A 17,365-nucleotide genomic window follows, 5' to 3' on the forward strand; every position below is an offset into this window, starting at 1 on the left:
TCTGACGTCATGAATTCAATGTTTTTCTTATTTTGACATTTCTTATAAAATCAAACATACATTAGTGTTTATTGCTCTGCACATTTTCTCGTAATGTCACAACTTTTTTCTTATACTGTTATGACTTTTTCTTTAAATATTACGACTTTACTTAAGACAAGCATAATTAGACATTCTTTTTCTTTCAAAATAAAACTCAACGGTGCGTTCTTTTCACAATAAGAGTCTCAGTAGAGGCTGTGAAGAGGTAGGATCGAGGTGTTTTTGGTCTTTTCCAGCAGTTTCTCTCTCAGAGTTCGTTTCTGGATCTCCAACCAGACGTATCGAGGGTTTTCCACAGGTGGAGGTCTTCCGGTCTTCGTCCACTCCACCTTCTCTCCGTCCTCGTTGCGCGTGACGCGGTCGGGCAGCAGCGCCACCAGCGTGTTGAAGCACACGCCGTCCGTCTTCCCGTGCTGCCGGCCGTTGTGCTGCAGGCTGAAGACGCCCAGCGTGTTGACATCGTGGTCGTAGTACGCCGACGGCATGGCCTCCTGCACCACCATGTTGGCCGCCCAGGTCACTGCGTGGGTCTTCACCGCCGCTGCTGTGGGGAGGTGGGGGGTCGGTGCTGCAGGAGAGGGGGGGGGGGGGGGGGGACATCACAATACATTACGCATCGTATTACGCCGCTCTCTGATTCACTCAGCTGACCTGCGGCTGCGGCGCAATACAGTGCTAATACAGGTGCGCGTAGGAACACGGCAGTTCAGCGGTTGAAAGATGTAGTGCCAGAGGAAAGAGCCGTTCTCACGGGAAGATAAAGATGAAAATATTGTTTTAAACAGATGTTGGATTGTTTAGGTGAGTGTTTTTTAAAGTGTCTAAAACACGTGGCTCGTGGCCCCGCCCACAGCAACACTTCACTCTGATAGTGTACCTGTGCTCCTGCTACCTGTCCTAACAGAGTCTACTGCAGGTAACACACCGACTGTACATGACTGAGAGTACAGAGAGAGAGAGAGAGAGAGAGAGAGAGAGAGAGAGAGAGAGAGAGGATGATGTAGAGCAAAGGGCCACAGGTTGGACTCGAACCCGCGTCGCTGCAGATAGGACGAGCCTTCATGGTACGCAGACTCCCTGTCTCTGTCTCCGGCTCTTGGCTCGTCCCTCCCCCGACGCTGTGAACCATGAAGAGTCAGAACAGCTTCGTTACCTTTGATGAGCAGGATCCAGATCTGGTCCTCAGCGTTGGTGAAGACCAGGACGAGTGTCTGCACCACGTGGCGGCAGCTCAGGTCCACAGGTAACGTGACGGGATGCCAGGGATCCTGACGGTACCTGAAAGCAGCACAGCAGCCAGGGTCAGAATCAGGTAAACCAGGACAGAGCTGGACCTGGGACCTGCCGTCGTACCTGAGTCCACAGTCGATGAGACGGAGGATGTCTCGTCCTCTCAGGGGGAGGACGGAGTGTCTGTCCCACCAGGAGGCCTGAAGAGACTCCTGATCTGCTGCTGCCACAGTCTTTATACTCCCACCTGTCTCTCACACACACACACACACACACACACACAAAAGTAAAAAAGTGAAAACGTCATCACAACTTTAAACGTCTCGTCCTGTTCAGGTGAAGGTTAAAAGGTTTGGGGGGGGTGAGTGACCTCTGACCTGTGACCTTTGCCAGGAAGATGAAGCGGATCCACTGCGGTCCCTGCTCCTGGATCAGCAGCAACGTGATTGGCTCACAGTCAAACCCCGCCTCCTCCTTCACCTGCAGACAGACAGAGCTTCAAGTCAGGTGACCTGGACAGGTGTGTGTGTGTGTGTGTGTGTGTGTGAGTGTGTTGTGTCTCACCTCCCTCCTCAGCGCCTCCTCCAGACTCTCCCCCACCTCCACCCTCCCTGCAGGAAGGTACCACTGTTTATAACAGTCCTGCTTCGCCTCCTGCACCATCAGCACCTCCTCCTGCAAGAGCACACATCAAACACACACATCAAACACACACACATCAAACACACACATCAAACACACACATCAAACACACACACATCAAACACACACACATCAAACACACACACATTAAATGTAAAGTCACCCAGTTAACACCCTGCAAACCAAACATGTCCCACCTGTGTCACTGGACTGTATAAAAACAAACCTCCACCTCCACAGTTCTGTGCTGAGGAAGAGGAGGAGGAGGAAGAGGAGGAGGAGGAAGAGTCACCTGCTCGTTGAAGATGACGGCGCAGACGATGTAGGTGACGTTCTTCCTCAGAGTCGCCGGTTTGCTCTGCTCCAGACCCACGTCACAGCCGGTGACCTCTGACCCCTGGCCGCTCAGCAGCCTCTCCACCTGCTCCTCCACCTGCCGCCGCTCCTCCTCCGTCACCTCCATGTCTTCACACACACACACACACACACACACACACACACACACACACACACACACACACACTGAAATCAGCTTGAGTCAAAGCAGTTTGTGTTATACACTCACTGAGCACTTTATTAGGAACACCTGTTCACCTGAGGGTTTTCTACTTAAGTCTGACACCTGAGGTTTCATTACTCAGCTGAGAGTTACTTAACGGTGTTGATGACTGATAAGATAAAAAGAAAAGGACAAAACAGGTAAGAAAACTGAGAATGAGACAATAAAATAGATCTAAAGCTATAATAACAACAAATTAATAATGTATAATATTAAATATATATTATAATAATTTATAATATAGTATAAGACTAAGATAAGGAGAAAACCTTAAATACTTAAGTGAACATTTTAAGGTTATTTACGAAGAAGACTCAAACTTAAAGGGTAATGTTAACACCTACCCAGGGTTAGTGAGGTGTTCCTAATAAAGTGCTCACTGGGTGTATAATTCATACAGTCTTCTACGGTTCTAACCAGATTACCTGCGATGTCTGTTGTTATTTCTATGTAATAAACACAGAAAACTCAATGTAAGAAAACAAATAAAATCCTTTATTAACCGTGTTGTTTCAGATCCTGGAGTCAGAGCTGAGGTTCATGGTTCGTGAGCTGGAGTGAATCAGTGACGTCAGAGGGCTCTGACGGCAGCTAACGTTAGCAGAAAACCGAGAAATCCGTTTTTCCCACTTTTATCAAACGCGCCACTGGAAACGGTTTTTAATCAAACAGAGAAAAACTCACGTAAATAAAAAGAAGCTTCCTGTGGCGAACAGCAGCGGTATGTTTTCACTCATCAGCTGACTGCTGCTCCTCTGTGTTGACATTTGATACCCTGAACCGAAACAGGAAAAGCGCGTACGCTTCCGGTTCGCGGTTTTCAAAATAAAAGTTATTGACCATATATAACTATTAGGTGCTGGCGGTTGTGAAAAATGTAACTACTTGTACTTTACATGAGTATTTTAATTTTGTACTGTTTTATACTTCTATTCCACTAAAACTGATCTATTAATCTAATTATTATTTTCATTATCGATTGATCTGCTGATTATTTCTCAATTAAGGACACCTTCACATTACTTGTTCTATCTGACCAATAGTCAAACCTCAACCTCAAATTATTATGTTTATTGTAATTTAAGAAGATGAGGTATAGCAGCGAATTCTCACTTTTGAGAAGATTTTTCTTAATTTGACTGATCAGTTATTAAAATTTTAAAAATTTTGAATTTTTTCAATTGATCAATTAGTGTTTTTCCATCTCTAATAGTACATGCTGTTGGGTGGCATATTTTATAGTCTTAATAAAAAATTTTATTCAAATATCTTTGATAATGTTAATAAATCTGTTCTATGAATGTAGAACAGTATTATTATAAAATAATAATTTATGTTATTTAAATTATTTTCTTATTTAATGTCAATAATATAACTAAATGAAGCTGATAATACTTGTGTACTTTACTTTTGATTTTGAGTAAGGACTTTTAATTAAGAAGTGGAACACGGTGCCGGAAAAAGGGTGAACTTTGTACTTTTTGTTTTTATTGTGAAATCACTTGCCGGAAGTCACGTGTTTTGTAGTCTTTTAGCTTCACAGTGGTGTTGTAACGTGTAGTAAGGTCACACAGAGGCAGTTTACAGCAGCTAACACAGCTACTTAAAGTCAGTTTATGTTATAGATGACTTTTATGATCGATTAACGATCTGACGTTTCACCAGCACCAACGGTTTGACCGACGGCGGCGGTTTAAATCCGTCACCAGTCAGTAACAGGTAAGTTAACCTGGTTTAGTTCTGTGTCCTGGTTTATGTCAGTTAACATTTTGTCTTTCTGTTTTCATCAGTTCATTGAAACATTAGCTGCTTGCTGAGACTCTAAAAAACAAACCGTTTTATTGCAGCTTTATCTTCTACTTTACGTTTCCTGCGTTAATACACGAGCTAACAGGCTAACTGTAGTTCTACTGCTGCTGCTGCTAGAACTACAACTACCACAATATCTATCCGGATAGATAAATACATGAACCTGTACTCTCTTTGTACAAGTACATGTGTGTTTGCAGGATCTATGTACTCCTGCTAAAACACATGCACTTGTGCGAGGAGAGTGTGTGTGTGATTGTATTGCCGATGTATCAATCAATCAATCAATCAATCAATATTTGTGAAGCACTGTTCATTCAGGTTTTTATTGCTGCTGAGGTCAAATTATTAAACTGTGTGTTTGTTGTTCTCCTGCAGTCAAACATCAGACCCTCCATCAGTCTGCTCTGCATCATCATCACCTGAAAACCTCACACCACTTCTCAGCCAATCAGAGCTCCTCCTGCTCCCTGCATCCACCCCACCCCACCCCACCCTGCTCGGGGCAACAAGGCTGTTTGTAGGATCAGATCCTGAAAAATCAACAGGAAGAAAAACAAAGCTGAGCGTTGTGGTGTGTTCAGGGTCCACTGTGTTCAACTGTAGCTCCAGATTTACACTCATGATGCATTCAGGATGTGTCTGAAATCATAAGACTGAAACTAGTGTTGATCAGAGGAACTGCATCTGAAGATTTTCCAGCTCTGGTGTCAACATGTTTTTCTAGCCTCCTGCTCAGCTGGTTTCTGACTCCTCTCTGTTCCTAAAGGAGAAACTTTAGTGTCGTGAGTTCGAGTTCGTCCGATGTCTCGTCACAGTAAGCTGCAGAAGCAGGTCCTGGCTCTGTACCGGCACTTCCTCCGGGCCGGTCGGGACAAACCGGGCTTCATCCCCCGAATCCGAGACGAGTTCAGGGAGAACGCTCGCATCAAGAAGACGGACGTGATGCACATCGAGTATCTGTTCCGGCGAGGACAGCGGCAGCTGGAGCAGCTGAAGGACGTCAACACCAAACAGCTGGGCTCCTTCTCCAAACCCAAAGACCAGAGCTGACCTCTGACCCGAACCACGTCACATGTCTTCGAAGGACACCAACAAATACCTCCTAAAGACTTGGTTATTACCAAAATGTCATACTGAGATGTTGTGTTCAAGTCCAGTGGGGAAACTAAAGCTCAGTATGAAGAGAACATGCAATGTGATTAAAAATCAAATGATTGTGTTGGAAGTATGGAAAGCTGTGCTTTTTTTTGTGGGGGGGGGGGGGTAAAAATCACTAATAAAGTAAAAGGTTGTAATAATTTAAAGTATTTGTACTTTACTATTGTATTTTCTTTTCATTTTACTTCAGAGTTCTGCTCCACTTCATTTTAGGGAAATATTTGACAGCTTAGTTGCTTTTTTATTATAATGCATATAATATATTTGCATGTAAAACACATAAAGAGTTTCTATTAATAATATTTAATATGATGCTTTTGCACGTACTACAGAAGTAACAGGATGTAGTGGAGTATTTCTGCAGTCTGGTATTAGTAGTTTTACTTCGTAAGAATCTGAATTCTTCCTCTGTCGCTGATAAAAGCCACAAAGAACATGTAAATATTATTAATAGGTTATTTTGGAAAGTGAAAACAGTTGTGATGAAGTTTGTTGCAGCTTTCATACTGTGGATGTTCTGGAAAAGAGGAGAAGCTTTTCAGGACAACAGAGAGGATTCTGTATCAACAGTCAAAATAAAGAAGTTCATACCAACATTTTACAACAATATAAACCCAACAAATCTGTACTTGCCCAAATTTTTAGATATTTAAATCAAATACACTTTTATGATAATGGACTGGAATCTTTGATTCATTCAGTAACTTTTTGGGTTCAATTGACAAACTATTTATTCTGTAAAAGTAAACTAAAAATTTATATTGAACATAGAAATATAATTCAATATTTTGAACAATGTGACATTTAATCCATTGTAAATTATTTGATCCTTTATGGTAAATTCCACATACATAAATGCAGAATAACAAAAGTCACTCACCCCCAATTTTACTGCATTTTTAGGTGAATCCAAAATATTTATCAAGATTCTTGATCTTATAATTACTAAAACGGTAATTATGATATATCTAACAATAATTTGATAATGTATGATATGGTTTTTTTCTTATAGTCAAATTTCCTCTTATTTTCTTTTTATTTCTTTTTATGTATTTTTTGTATTATTTATTTTTTGCAATTTTTACTCCTGCCTCTATTCACAACTATATCGACTCTATGTTTGCAATGTTTGTATCAATAAAGATTGAAGGGAAAAAGGATGTTTTAGTGCTGACCGCTGGGGGCGGCAGCAGATCCGAGTCTCACAGCAAACACCAGCGAAGAAGAAATATGTAAACAGGAAGTGAGACATCTTACATCCTCCAGTCGACAGAATCGTCACAGTTTTATATTTTCGGTATATTTCTGTGGAAATAGAAACTTCAGCTGCAGTTAGCGGCTCCAGGTGACGTCATAACCTTTAGTTTTAGTCGTGACCTTTGTTGTTTCGTGTCGTCGTCGTTTATTCGCGTGTTTTTCGGTCATGTCGGGAGGAGAAATGACGAACGCTCAGTTACTTCAACAGGTAAGAACATCAAATAAAACACAGTGAACTGATCTGAGAGCGCAGGTGTGTTACTTAAAGAAAAGGAGCAATATTAATATCACACTGACTAATACAAGTTTTAGACCAGCGGCTTATTTAGGACAAATTATATCAACAAAATGAACTTCGAGTATCAAAGTAAAAGTCCTCATTATACAGGAAAAAGCACACGTGTATATTATATTACATACGAATGCACTAATGTGTAACCAGCCTTTTTAAATGTTTTAACTATTTTATATATTACTGTGAAGTTTAATCTGCAAAACCTCATACAACTGCAACAATTAGTCGATTAATCGATCGTCAGAAAATTGATCTGCAATTACACTAATAATCAAATAATCGTTCTGCTCATTTTTTAAATTTAAAAACCAAATATTTTCTAGACTACAGCTGCTGAAATGTCATATATGATCAGACAAAACAAGACACATCAGATCTGTCTTGAGGGAATTAGAGCAGATGTTTATTTTCTTACATTTTATAGACAAAAGAATGATCGATCGATCGATCAATCAAAAAAAAATCGGACAATTATAGCTACTTGAAGTCCTACAACTCTCAATGTCTCGAAGAAAGAGATAGAAAGAGATAAAACAGGTAAAACCACCGTAACGATCCTCTTAAAAACGTCTTTGTCCTTCGTGCAGATGGCGCTGCTGCAGTGGCTGTCCTCAGAGACCGAGGGCGACCGCAGGATTTTGGCGGCGATAACGGGCTTTGGGGTCGGCAGAGAGCTGCTGAACCGGTTCACCGGCCAGGACAAAGTGGATGCTTACAAGGTGCTGTGTTTTCTCAGAAAAACAGCTGATGAGCGTCACTGTAAAATAAAAACTTTAATGGCTTTTGCTCGACTCATTCTGGTTTTGTGTGTGTGTTTCCTCAGAGAGAGTGTATCCTCAGCATCTCAGCGTTCATCAGTCAGAACCCGCGAGCGACACAGGCCCAGATCAACGCCGAGGTGGAGAAGAGAGTTCTGGTTTTTGCTGCTCAAGTCAAAGCTCTGGAGACGGCGCCATTATTCTGAATTATCTCTGAAACCTCAACAGTGTAATTAGAGTTTATATCTATATAACCTTTTTCTCATATGAACCCCAGACAGTGTCCTCAGGACATCATCCCGACTGCAGAGTTGCAGTGCATGTGTGAAGACCATATAGTTGAAACTTCTTATTCTGTATTTTAATACACATACTCTTTTGTATTTTACTGTATATTCCTTTAATACTTTAGTTAAAGAAGCAATTTTCAAGTTTTGCTATTGTTACTTAGCTAAGGTTAGCACTGCTGAAGTTGGCTATGTAGCAATAGTAAAACTTTCAAATAGCTCCTTTGATGTTCTGTAATTAATGAAGTGTTTGTATTAGATGTTTGGATCAATACTTTACACCCAAAGAAGAAACTCAGAGGAGGAGGACTACACGTTTACAGTGGATTTCATCACAAAACTCAGCTGAGTTTAGAAAATTTCACAAAAAAAAAAACAAAACCTTGAAAGTCTTTGAAAAGTGCTTGAATTTGTTGTCACTGCACCTGTGAACCACGGCCTTAAAGCTGAACCACAATGGCCTTTCACAATAAAATCCTCTGTGAACACACAGCCTCATTCTGTTGTTCTGACCCGGTTTAATAACATGGACTGATTATTAAGTGTGAATGATGTGTAGAGAACATGTCAACATGTCGTTCAGACAGAGTTGTGCAGAACTGACAATGTATTCATCTGTAAAAACACAGCTGTAGGTGATGTGTGTTTTGGTCAGTGGTTTTCTATCATCATCAAGTGATCTGAAAATTAAAAGAAGTCTGTAAAATGTCAGACATAAATTTCTAATATAAAATCTAAATAAAAATGTTTAAATATCCACAAGAAATATGAATATAATCTCAATATATATATATATAATATCACATCAAATATCCCCAAAATATCAAATGCTCAAAATTCATGAGTAAATACTACTACTAAAAAATTTCAGAAAAATATTAGACCATATATATATATATATATATATATATATATAATATCTGAATATATTATATCGCATACTTTGATATAATATCTGAAAAATATTAGTAAAATATCCACAAAACTATAAAATGTCCGAAAAGTATTAGTAAAAATATCCATCCTCTCCGTCTATAAGCACCAACTTGTCTTGTTAAAAGAAAAATATCATATATCATAATATAGGTATAGACACATTTTCTCTTTTATCCTTCCTTTTTCAATGTGCTGTTTCCAGGAAATCTCAGAAGCCTCTTGAAAATGAAGGAATGAAAGTTAGGGACGTTCCCGGGATGTGAGGCGGAATTCCCTGGAAAAATGTAGGTGTAGTGAAATTAAACTCAGCCTCAGGGCTCTCCTTCTTCCTGCCCGAACCGACGCTGCTCATTGGCTGTGGTTTGCTGTTGGTCCCGCCTATCTATAGTTCCAATTGGATAACGTCATCGTGGCGTCACCACAGCGTCCTCTCTGATAGGGTGGAAAAGCTGCGGGGGAAAAGCCGCGGGTTTAAACAACACACCGACCTCCTTGCCATCAAACAAACGTTTCGTGTCTGGATTTAGTGTCAGTTTGTGCCGGTGAAACTGCTCAAACATCGCGATGGACGTTTCTCCCCGTGGCGGTGAAGTTGAGGAGATTTCCGAGAAACTGGAAAAGTAAGTGAAACTAACGTTGATGCCTGTGTCACGATTAGCAGACAGTTAGCATCAGTGCTAAAGTCCCGCTGGTTAACACGGCTGGGAGGTTAGCCAAGATGCTGCTAACGGGGGAAGTGTTGATTTGTTTCAGGAAATAGTTTCTAACCAGAAACCAAAAATCTGAAGCTACAAAATGTATAAAGCTGATAAGTCTGACTTTAAACTGACAGTAACCACACCGTGTCTGGTATCTGGTACTGATTTTAACGATTTTAACTTTGTGTTTTTATAATTGTCCTCCAGGGATGAAGAACATTAGGCCTGTAACTAGCAGTTATTTCTATTGATGATTAATCACCTGCTTATTTTCAAGTTATTAATTATTTGATCAATAAAAGAAAAGAAAGTTCTCACATCTGAGACCCGTGAACCATTGAAAAATGACTAACATAATAAATTCAGATAGACCAATGTAAGAAACCATCCACTAAAGGCTGGATTATAGACTTGATAAAGTGTTAAAAAGAATAGCATGAGACCAATAGCTATGTGCTGAATACACACTGTACAATAGAGGCAATATATTATAACGTCACCTTCCTAAAATAATGGCCTAAGTCATGTTTTGACAAAAATGTTTTTTTTGCCTAAATCACCCCCTCATGATGCTGGCCACCTCTGGTAAAATCGCCTGAATCCTCAGTTGAGGGGAACATGCAATTCTACCCCCGGTTGTATAATGGCCTATGTCAAAAGTGTGACTCTTTTGTTGAGTTTTTTGTGTTTCCTGAAAAACCTGAAAAAATGACTTAGGCCATTATTTTAAGAGGGTGTCGATAATATAATATACTGTAGTAAAGTCAAAACTCATGTGATGAATAAATAAAGTAGAAAAACTGTTTAGTCAGAGGAGAATTGTCTACTGAGATTATTATTATAGTTACTGATATATTTTCTATCAATCAAGTGACTAATTGTTGCAGCGCTAAGGTACTTTTACTGAAGTAATGTTACTACACTTATGAGGTACTTATACTCGAGTATTTCCATGTTGTTACATTTCAGACTGAAATATTGGACTTTTTACTTTACTTTTTTTCTAACAGCTGTAATTACTGGTTACCTTCCAGATTCAGATATTACATTATTATTAAAACATGTGATGAGCTTCTCAGCCTTTTAGTTTTGCAGCCTAGTATAAGATGAGTGTGTAGTTGTGTGTCATGCGTCAGATGTTTGGCTGCGTGTACAAACAGTGTGTTGATGTGCCTTTGTCTCGACAGGTCTTTATCCATGGATACAGACGACAAGATGGAAGCTTACCACAGGTAACTGAAAAACTCAGACATGTTTTCTTTACCCCAGCAGTCAGTGGTGTTGTTCTCACACTCAGGATTAAATAATTCCTGCTCCGACTCTTTTCAGTAGATCACACAGTTATACCAAAAAACAAGCAATTTATTATAAAAGCAATGAAGTGTGGAAATCAGCAAGTTTAGTCACGAAAGCAGTGCATGTGTGAGTGGTGCATGTGTGAGTGGTGCATGTGTGAGTGGTGCATGTGTGAGTGGTGTTGTTGTAAGTGCAAAACAAATGGATGTCAGCAGATGGAAGGGAGAGGACGAGTGATGGGCCAGCGTTTATACTGTGGAAGGCCCAGGTGAACAGCATCAGCTGACTACTCTCCCATGCCAACCAATCGCCTGCCGATGTGGGCGAGGACAAGCTCCAAGAGAATGGGAGGGGCGTCACATTACACACCCGATTATTTTAATTGATTCTATTGATTTAGTTGATTTTATTTTTTGCTGTCTTTGTAAGTTAGTTTTTGAAAAGTTTATCAATAAACAAAGATTATCATTATTATAATTATTTTTCTACTTAAGTAAAAGTACAGAATAATATATGTTTACAAAATAAAAGCCCTTATTCATCATCTTAAATTCTGGAGTTGAGATCCTGACAGATGTTTATTTATTTATTTATTTCCAGATTTTATGTGAGTAAAATAATAATATGTCCCACAGGTTATTTTATTATAAAACAAGATCCAAAATAGTCATTTTTGTCAGTTTGGTTAAAGCACATGTTACAACTACAGCTGCAGATGACTGTTATTTTTGTTATCCACTAATCTTCTTTCTTATTAAACTCTGCAATTGTGAGGATTTGATGCTTTTCCTCATCATGTATGAAAATAATTGGTTTTGAACTGGACTTTTGAACAATATGACGACATCTTCTTTGGCCGAATGAAATTATAACCAGTATTTTCACTATGTTCTTAGAATTTATAACTAAATTGAACAACAAATATTGATAGACTGATCGAGAAATGAGGGATTAATCAATAATGAAACGAATCTTTAGCTGCAGCTCTAGTTCAGTCTACATCAGTCTTATTTATAACCCACTGATGACTTGTTCTTTCCTTTCAGATTCATTCAGAAAGGTAAAGACGCCATCAGACAAGGGGAGATGCACAAAGCGCTGGAGTTGTTCAAACTGGGGTACGACCTCCACCAGAGTCAGAAACTTCAAACGAGGATTAAGAAAATCGAAGAATTTATTGCTCAGAACGACTTGGAGGAGGAAGATGAAGAGTTTGTCAACATCAACAACAGCGGTCTGATGCTCTTTAAAGACTTGCACGACAAACTCTATGACTACCAGAGGAGCGGCGTGGCCTTCCTCTACAGCCTCTACAGAGACGGTCGGAAAGGCGGGATCTTAGCGGACGACATGGGTCTGGGTAAAACCATTCAGGTCATCTCATTCCTCTCTGGTATGTACGACAACGAGCTGGTCAATCACACACTGCTGGTCATGCCGACGTCACTCATCACAAACTGGACCAAGGAGTTTGCCAAGTGGACTCCCGGCATGAGGGTGAAGGAGTTTCATGGAACCAACAAACGAGAGAGGACCAGGAACTTGGAGAAAGTCCAGAAGAGGGGTGGCGTCATCATCACCACGTACACTATGCTCATGAACAACTGGCAGCAGCTGTCCTCGTACAACGGCAAAGAGTTCACGTGGGACTACATGATCCTGGACGAGGCACACAAAATAAAAACAACGGCCACCAAAACGGCCAAAAGCGCCTGCGCCGTACCGTCGAAGAACCGAGTTCTCCTCACAGGAACTCCGGTCCAGAACAACCTGAGAGAAATGTGGGCGCTCTTCGACTTCGCTTGTCAAGGAACGCTCCTCGGCACGGCGAAAACGTTCAAAGCAGAGTATGAAAATCCAATCACCCGGGCCAGAGAGAAGGACGCCACTCCGGGAGAAAAGGCTCTCGGGTTCCGGATGTCTGAGAACCTCATGGTCATAATAAAACCCTACTTCCTCCGCAGGACGAAATCAGAAGTGCAGAAGAACAAAATGAACGGCGCACATCCTCACACAGAGGAGCAGGCGGACGGCAGCGACGGCCTAGTCCCACAAGAACACCAAGACTCTGGGGCGGTGATGCCAACGCTGACGAGGAAGAACGACCTGATTGTGTGGACGTACCTGAGCGCCGCTCAGGAGGACATCTATCGACAGTTCATCACACTGGACCACATCAAGGAGCTGCTCCTGACCACCAGGTCGCCTCTCGCCGAATTAAACATTTTGAAAAAGCTGTGCGACCACCCGAGACTGCTCTCTGCCGGAGCCATCGCCAAGCTGGGTTTGGAGGAGAGCGCAGCTGAACACCAGCAGGAGGACGACGTGGAGACGGACTCTCACAGCATCGCCAACGTCCCCGACAGCACGTTAATATCCGAGTCCGGGAAACTCGTTTTTCTGTTTGCGCTTCTCGAGCAGCTCCAACAGGAAGGCCACCGCACGCTCGTCTTCGCTCATTACAGGAAGGTGCTCGACATCATCGAACGCATCCTGGGCAACAGAGGCTTCAAAGTGCTGAGGCTGGACGGCACAATAAAGCAGATGGCCGAGAGACAGAGGCGCATCACTCTGTTTCAGACAGACAAGCGCTACACCGTCCTCCTCCTGACCACCCAGGTCGGCGGAGTCGGCATCACCTTGACGGCAGCGAGCAGAGTCGTGATCTACGATCCCAGCTGGAACCCGGCGACAGACGCCCAGGCCGTGGACAGGGCGTACCGCATCGGGCAGACGGAGAACGTGGTCATCTACAGGCTGATCACCTGCGGCACGGTGGAGGAGAAGATTTACCGACGGCAGGTTTTCAAAGACTCCCTCATCAGACAGAACACCGGAGACAAGAAGGACCCGTTCAGATACTTCAGCAAACAGGAGCTGAAGGAGCTCTTCACCCTGGAGGACACCCAGTCCTCGGCCACACAGCTGCAGCTTCAGGCCCTGCACTCCAGACACCGGCAGACAGACCCTGAGCTGGACGAGCACATCGCCCAACTCCACGCCATGGAGATGTTCGGTATCTCCGACCACGACCTCATGTTCTCCCTCGACGTCCAACACGACGGGGCGCTGGAGGACCAGCAGGAGCAACATTACATCGAAGGGCGGGTCCACAAGGCTCAAGAGCTGATGAAGGCGGAGTCGGAGTTGCAAATGCAGCTGGTGGAGAGCATGGCTTCCAGCACAGAGCCGGCGTGGCTCAGACAGCCGCCGGACGGCAACAACAGAGAGCGGCCCCGCGAGAGAGAACCAAGAAATCCAAGACCGAGTCCGTCATATCCTCAACATGACGGAGACCTAAACCGCTCACCGGTTGTGGTGGAGCTGGACCGCTCGGGTTCTGGCAGCGAGGATGTCCAGCAGAATCTGAGCAACCAGGTTATAAATCTGACTTCAGACGAGAGCGTGACGGAAGAACCTGCTGCTGAAGTCTCAGAGCAGAACCTGGATTCACCGAGACACCGGTCTGTCCCGCAGGACGGGAGCTGCCTGGAAGCAGCAGACGCCTCCTCTCAGGAGGTGATGGAGAAGTCTCTGGAGATGGTGGAGGCTGCAGGTGATGTGGCAGATGCCTCCATGCAAGAACTAATGGACCAATCAGCGATGTCGGAGGCCGCGGTCGCTCCAGCAGGTGAACGCAGCCTGTCGTACGTCACAGCGTTTGATGAGAACCAACAAAACGGAACCTCACACTCAAAATGCGAGGACTCTGAGATGGAGCTGGGTCACGCTTACGTCACGCCGCTGCAGAACAAAAGACTGTCTGTCTTACAAGCTTCAAGCTCAAGCTTCAGAGCAGAAACGTCGTCCAGAGTCAGCACCGGCCTCGAGTCCTTCGAAGGAAACTTCAACTTACAGCTGGAGGACAGCGACGCCTTCTCAGACAACGACGCTCAGGATCCTGTGGAGACGGAGGCGGAGGAGAGGAAGCTGTTGGCAGAGCTGCAGGTGGAGGGGAGTTTCGACGTCAATAGATCTCTGTGTGAGAGGAAACACAAAGACGCACAGAGCCTCAACAACGGCCACGCCTCCCATATGGAAGAGTCTGTGAACGACTCCATCGTAGCTCCCAGGAAGAAAAGAGCAGCAGTGATCTACGATAGTGATGATGGCGATGATGGTGATTGTGATGATGATGATGATGATGATGATGATGATGATGATGATGATGATGATGATGGTGGGAGGCAACTTGAAAACTCCTTCCAGGTGCTCGGAGCCTCCACTCCTCGATCAGCGCCCTCTGGCTCCACCCCTCTCCGGTCCAGAAAGAGTGTCGGGGGAAACACCTCCGTGGCCTCCCGCCTCTCCCTCCTCCTGTCAATCATCGAAGACGTGGAGAACCACAAACAGGACTTGGTGGATGAGGAGGAGGAGGAGGAGGAGGATGATGATGATGATGATGATGATGATGAGGATGATGAGGCCGAAGAGTCAGACATCATTGATCCATCTCATGGCAAGGCAAGTCTGTTCATGCAGCACCATTCACACACAGCTGTTACATCAAAACAAAAATGAATAAGTGATTATCAATAATGAAAATACTCATTAGTTGCAGCCTCATCACATGGAGAGAAAATCACAAGATGAGATGAACCTTTATTGATCCTCCGTAGAGGAAATTCAAATGTGACCCAACAGCAACATAAAAGAAAAATAAAATAAAATAAGAATAGAAACAGAATCTGACATAAATAAGATTTAAAGTATTTAATTAGAAATACTGTCTAAAAATAAATAATGAAGGAGTCTTTCTCGAGTTGAAGGATGGATGTTTAAGTGTTTTACAGCGACTTAGAAATTCATTAAAAACTAAACATAAACACGACATTTAAAAACGATAAAAACCAAATTGAATAATTAACGTTTCAAAGAGACGAGACATCCGCAGAGATAAAGACGTTAAAAACAAGCAGTTACATCATGTTTTTATTGAGGAGCTGGTTTCACAGAGACAGACGTCGACTGTGTCTCACACAAAACAAACAGTCACACTTCAGATAGACTGTGGCACAATGAATTCTGGGTAAATTAAGACTTCTACATTTTTAATGGCCAACCTATGAACCACAAACAACCTCTGAGCTTCATTTACACTCAGCAGAACATGTTTGTCTTTGGAAGAATTTAACAGTTACAGGACGTTTTACTTTGAAAATTCAGTAAAGAGTGAAACAATTAAAACAAAATGGCTGCCGTTTTCTAAAAACTCTTCTCTCTGCTCTCTCCATAACGATGTTAGCAAACCACAAATAATGAGCCATGTTTTCCTGTTTTCTATTGTTTGATCCTACTGCTCAGTCCAGGTGTCATTGATTGTTACCATGGTAACGTTGGGCTTAGACCTGAGTTAGTCTGGAGGTGAGGTTTCTGATGTCTCTGTCTTTATATTTCTTTCTTCTTAATATGTCGATTGATACGAACCAAAACACCAAAGCAAAGTCCAGCTGTGTTGAAAAGCCTCTTGGCAACGAACCAGATTCTGATTCTGAACGTACGAGTAGATCACAGATGTGTTTGACCCGAGACCATTCGGTGCTTTATAGACAAGTAGAAGGATTTTAAAATCTGTCCCTTGACACACAGGAGGAGCATGAACTTCAACTGGAGGAGACCGCCGGAGAGACCCTGAACTCGGAGGAGGAGGAGGAGGACGAGGATGAGGAGGAGGAAGAGGAGGAGGAGGAGGAGGAGGACGAGGAGGAGGAGGAGGACGACGACGACGACGACTCTGAGTCGGCAGATGTCATCAGTAAATCAGGAGAGGAAATGAGCAGTGACCTCAACCAATCAACCGGCGAGCTGGAGCTGGCCTCCACCGAGAGAATGGAGCAGTGCACCGTCGAGACGAACGTGGTCGAGTCCGAGGACGAGAGCTACGACTCCCTGGTCAGCAGCGGGAAGGCGTGCTACAACACTGGGCAGCTGGACGACGCCCTGGGCTTCCTTCTAAAGGCCATCAACATCAAACCCGGAGATTCTGATATTCAGCTCATGGTCATCCAGCTGTTCCAGCAGCTGGGTCAGAGACGGTAGAACCGTCCCGGGGAAGGAAGAACCTCCAACCTCGAGAACCTGAAAACAGCTTCTGCCTGAAGACGGTTAGAACTGAGTCGCATCCCTTGTTTAAACCCAAACCAGCAGCGTGTTCGTTTCTCTGAACACTTATCACACGTTGATGTTTACCGCCATCGCCATCTTCATCAGGGACATTCTGTTTTTCAAAGTCTTTTGTATCTTGCACCTGTTGTTTATATTGACACCAAGTTTCCCAAGTAAAATACCTGTTTGTATCTGCATTGGTATTTGTTAGTTTCCTTTGGTTGAGGCAGGAAGTTGCTTAATGTGCACAAACAGTTGACAGAAATTTCTAAATTAATATATTTATTAGT

At 43.0% G+C, this 17,365-nt stretch overlaps 3 protein-coding genes across 3 annotated transcripts; 2 read left to right on the top strand and 1 right to left on the bottom strand.

Annotated features, from left to right (window-relative positions):
* Positions 1-7: 7 nt before the first annotated feature.
* Positions 8-3,291, bottom strand: nudt18 (nudix (nucleoside diphosphate linked moiety X)-type motif 18). Its single transcript, XM_056375337.1, has 7 exons — positions 3,158-3,291; positions 2,207-2,379; positions 1,837-1,947; positions 1,650-1,752; positions 1,396-1,519; positions 1,196-1,320; positions 8-610 (listed from the first exon to the last, which is right to left on the bottom strand). Exons 2-7 carry the CDS (start codon positions 2,375-2,377, stop codon positions 228-230), a joined length of 1,017 nt encoding a protein of 338 aa, XP_056231312.1. The 5' UTR covers positions 2,378-2,379; positions 3,158-3,291; the 3' UTR covers positions 8-227.
* Positions 3,292-3,988: 697 nt separating this feature from the next.
* sdhaf1 (succinate dehydrogenase complex assembly factor 1) lies at positions 3,989-6,596 on the top strand. Its single transcript, XM_056377409.1, has 2 exons — positions 3,989-4,192; positions 4,661-6,596. Exon 2 carries the CDS (start codon positions 5,087-5,089, stop codon positions 5,333-5,335), a length of 249 nt encoding a protein of 82 aa, XP_056233384.1. The 5' UTR covers positions 3,989-4,192; positions 4,661-5,086; the 3' UTR covers positions 5,336-6,596.
* A 2,776-nt stretch (positions 6,597-9,372) lies between these two features.
* Positions 9,373-15,747, top strand: ercc6l (excision repair cross-complementation group 6-like). The gene is made up of 3 exons (XM_056375679.1): positions 9,373-9,596; positions 10,862-10,906; positions 12,017-15,747. Exons 1-3 carry the CDS (start codon positions 9,541-9,543, stop codon positions 15,489-15,491), a joined length of 3,576 nt encoding a protein of 1,191 aa, XP_056231654.1. The 5' UTR covers positions 9,373-9,540; the 3' UTR covers positions 15,492-15,747.
* Positions 15,748-17,365: the final 1,618 nt, after the last annotated feature.

Source organism: Seriola aureovittata, chromosome 5 (genome assembly GCF_021018895.1).
Source record: "Seriola aureovittata isolate HTS-2021-v1 ecotype China chromosome 5, ASM2101889v1, whole genome shotgun sequence".
Classification (NCBI taxonomy): Eukaryota; Metazoa; Chordata; class Actinopteri; order Carangiformes; family Carangidae; genus Seriola; species Seriola aureovittata.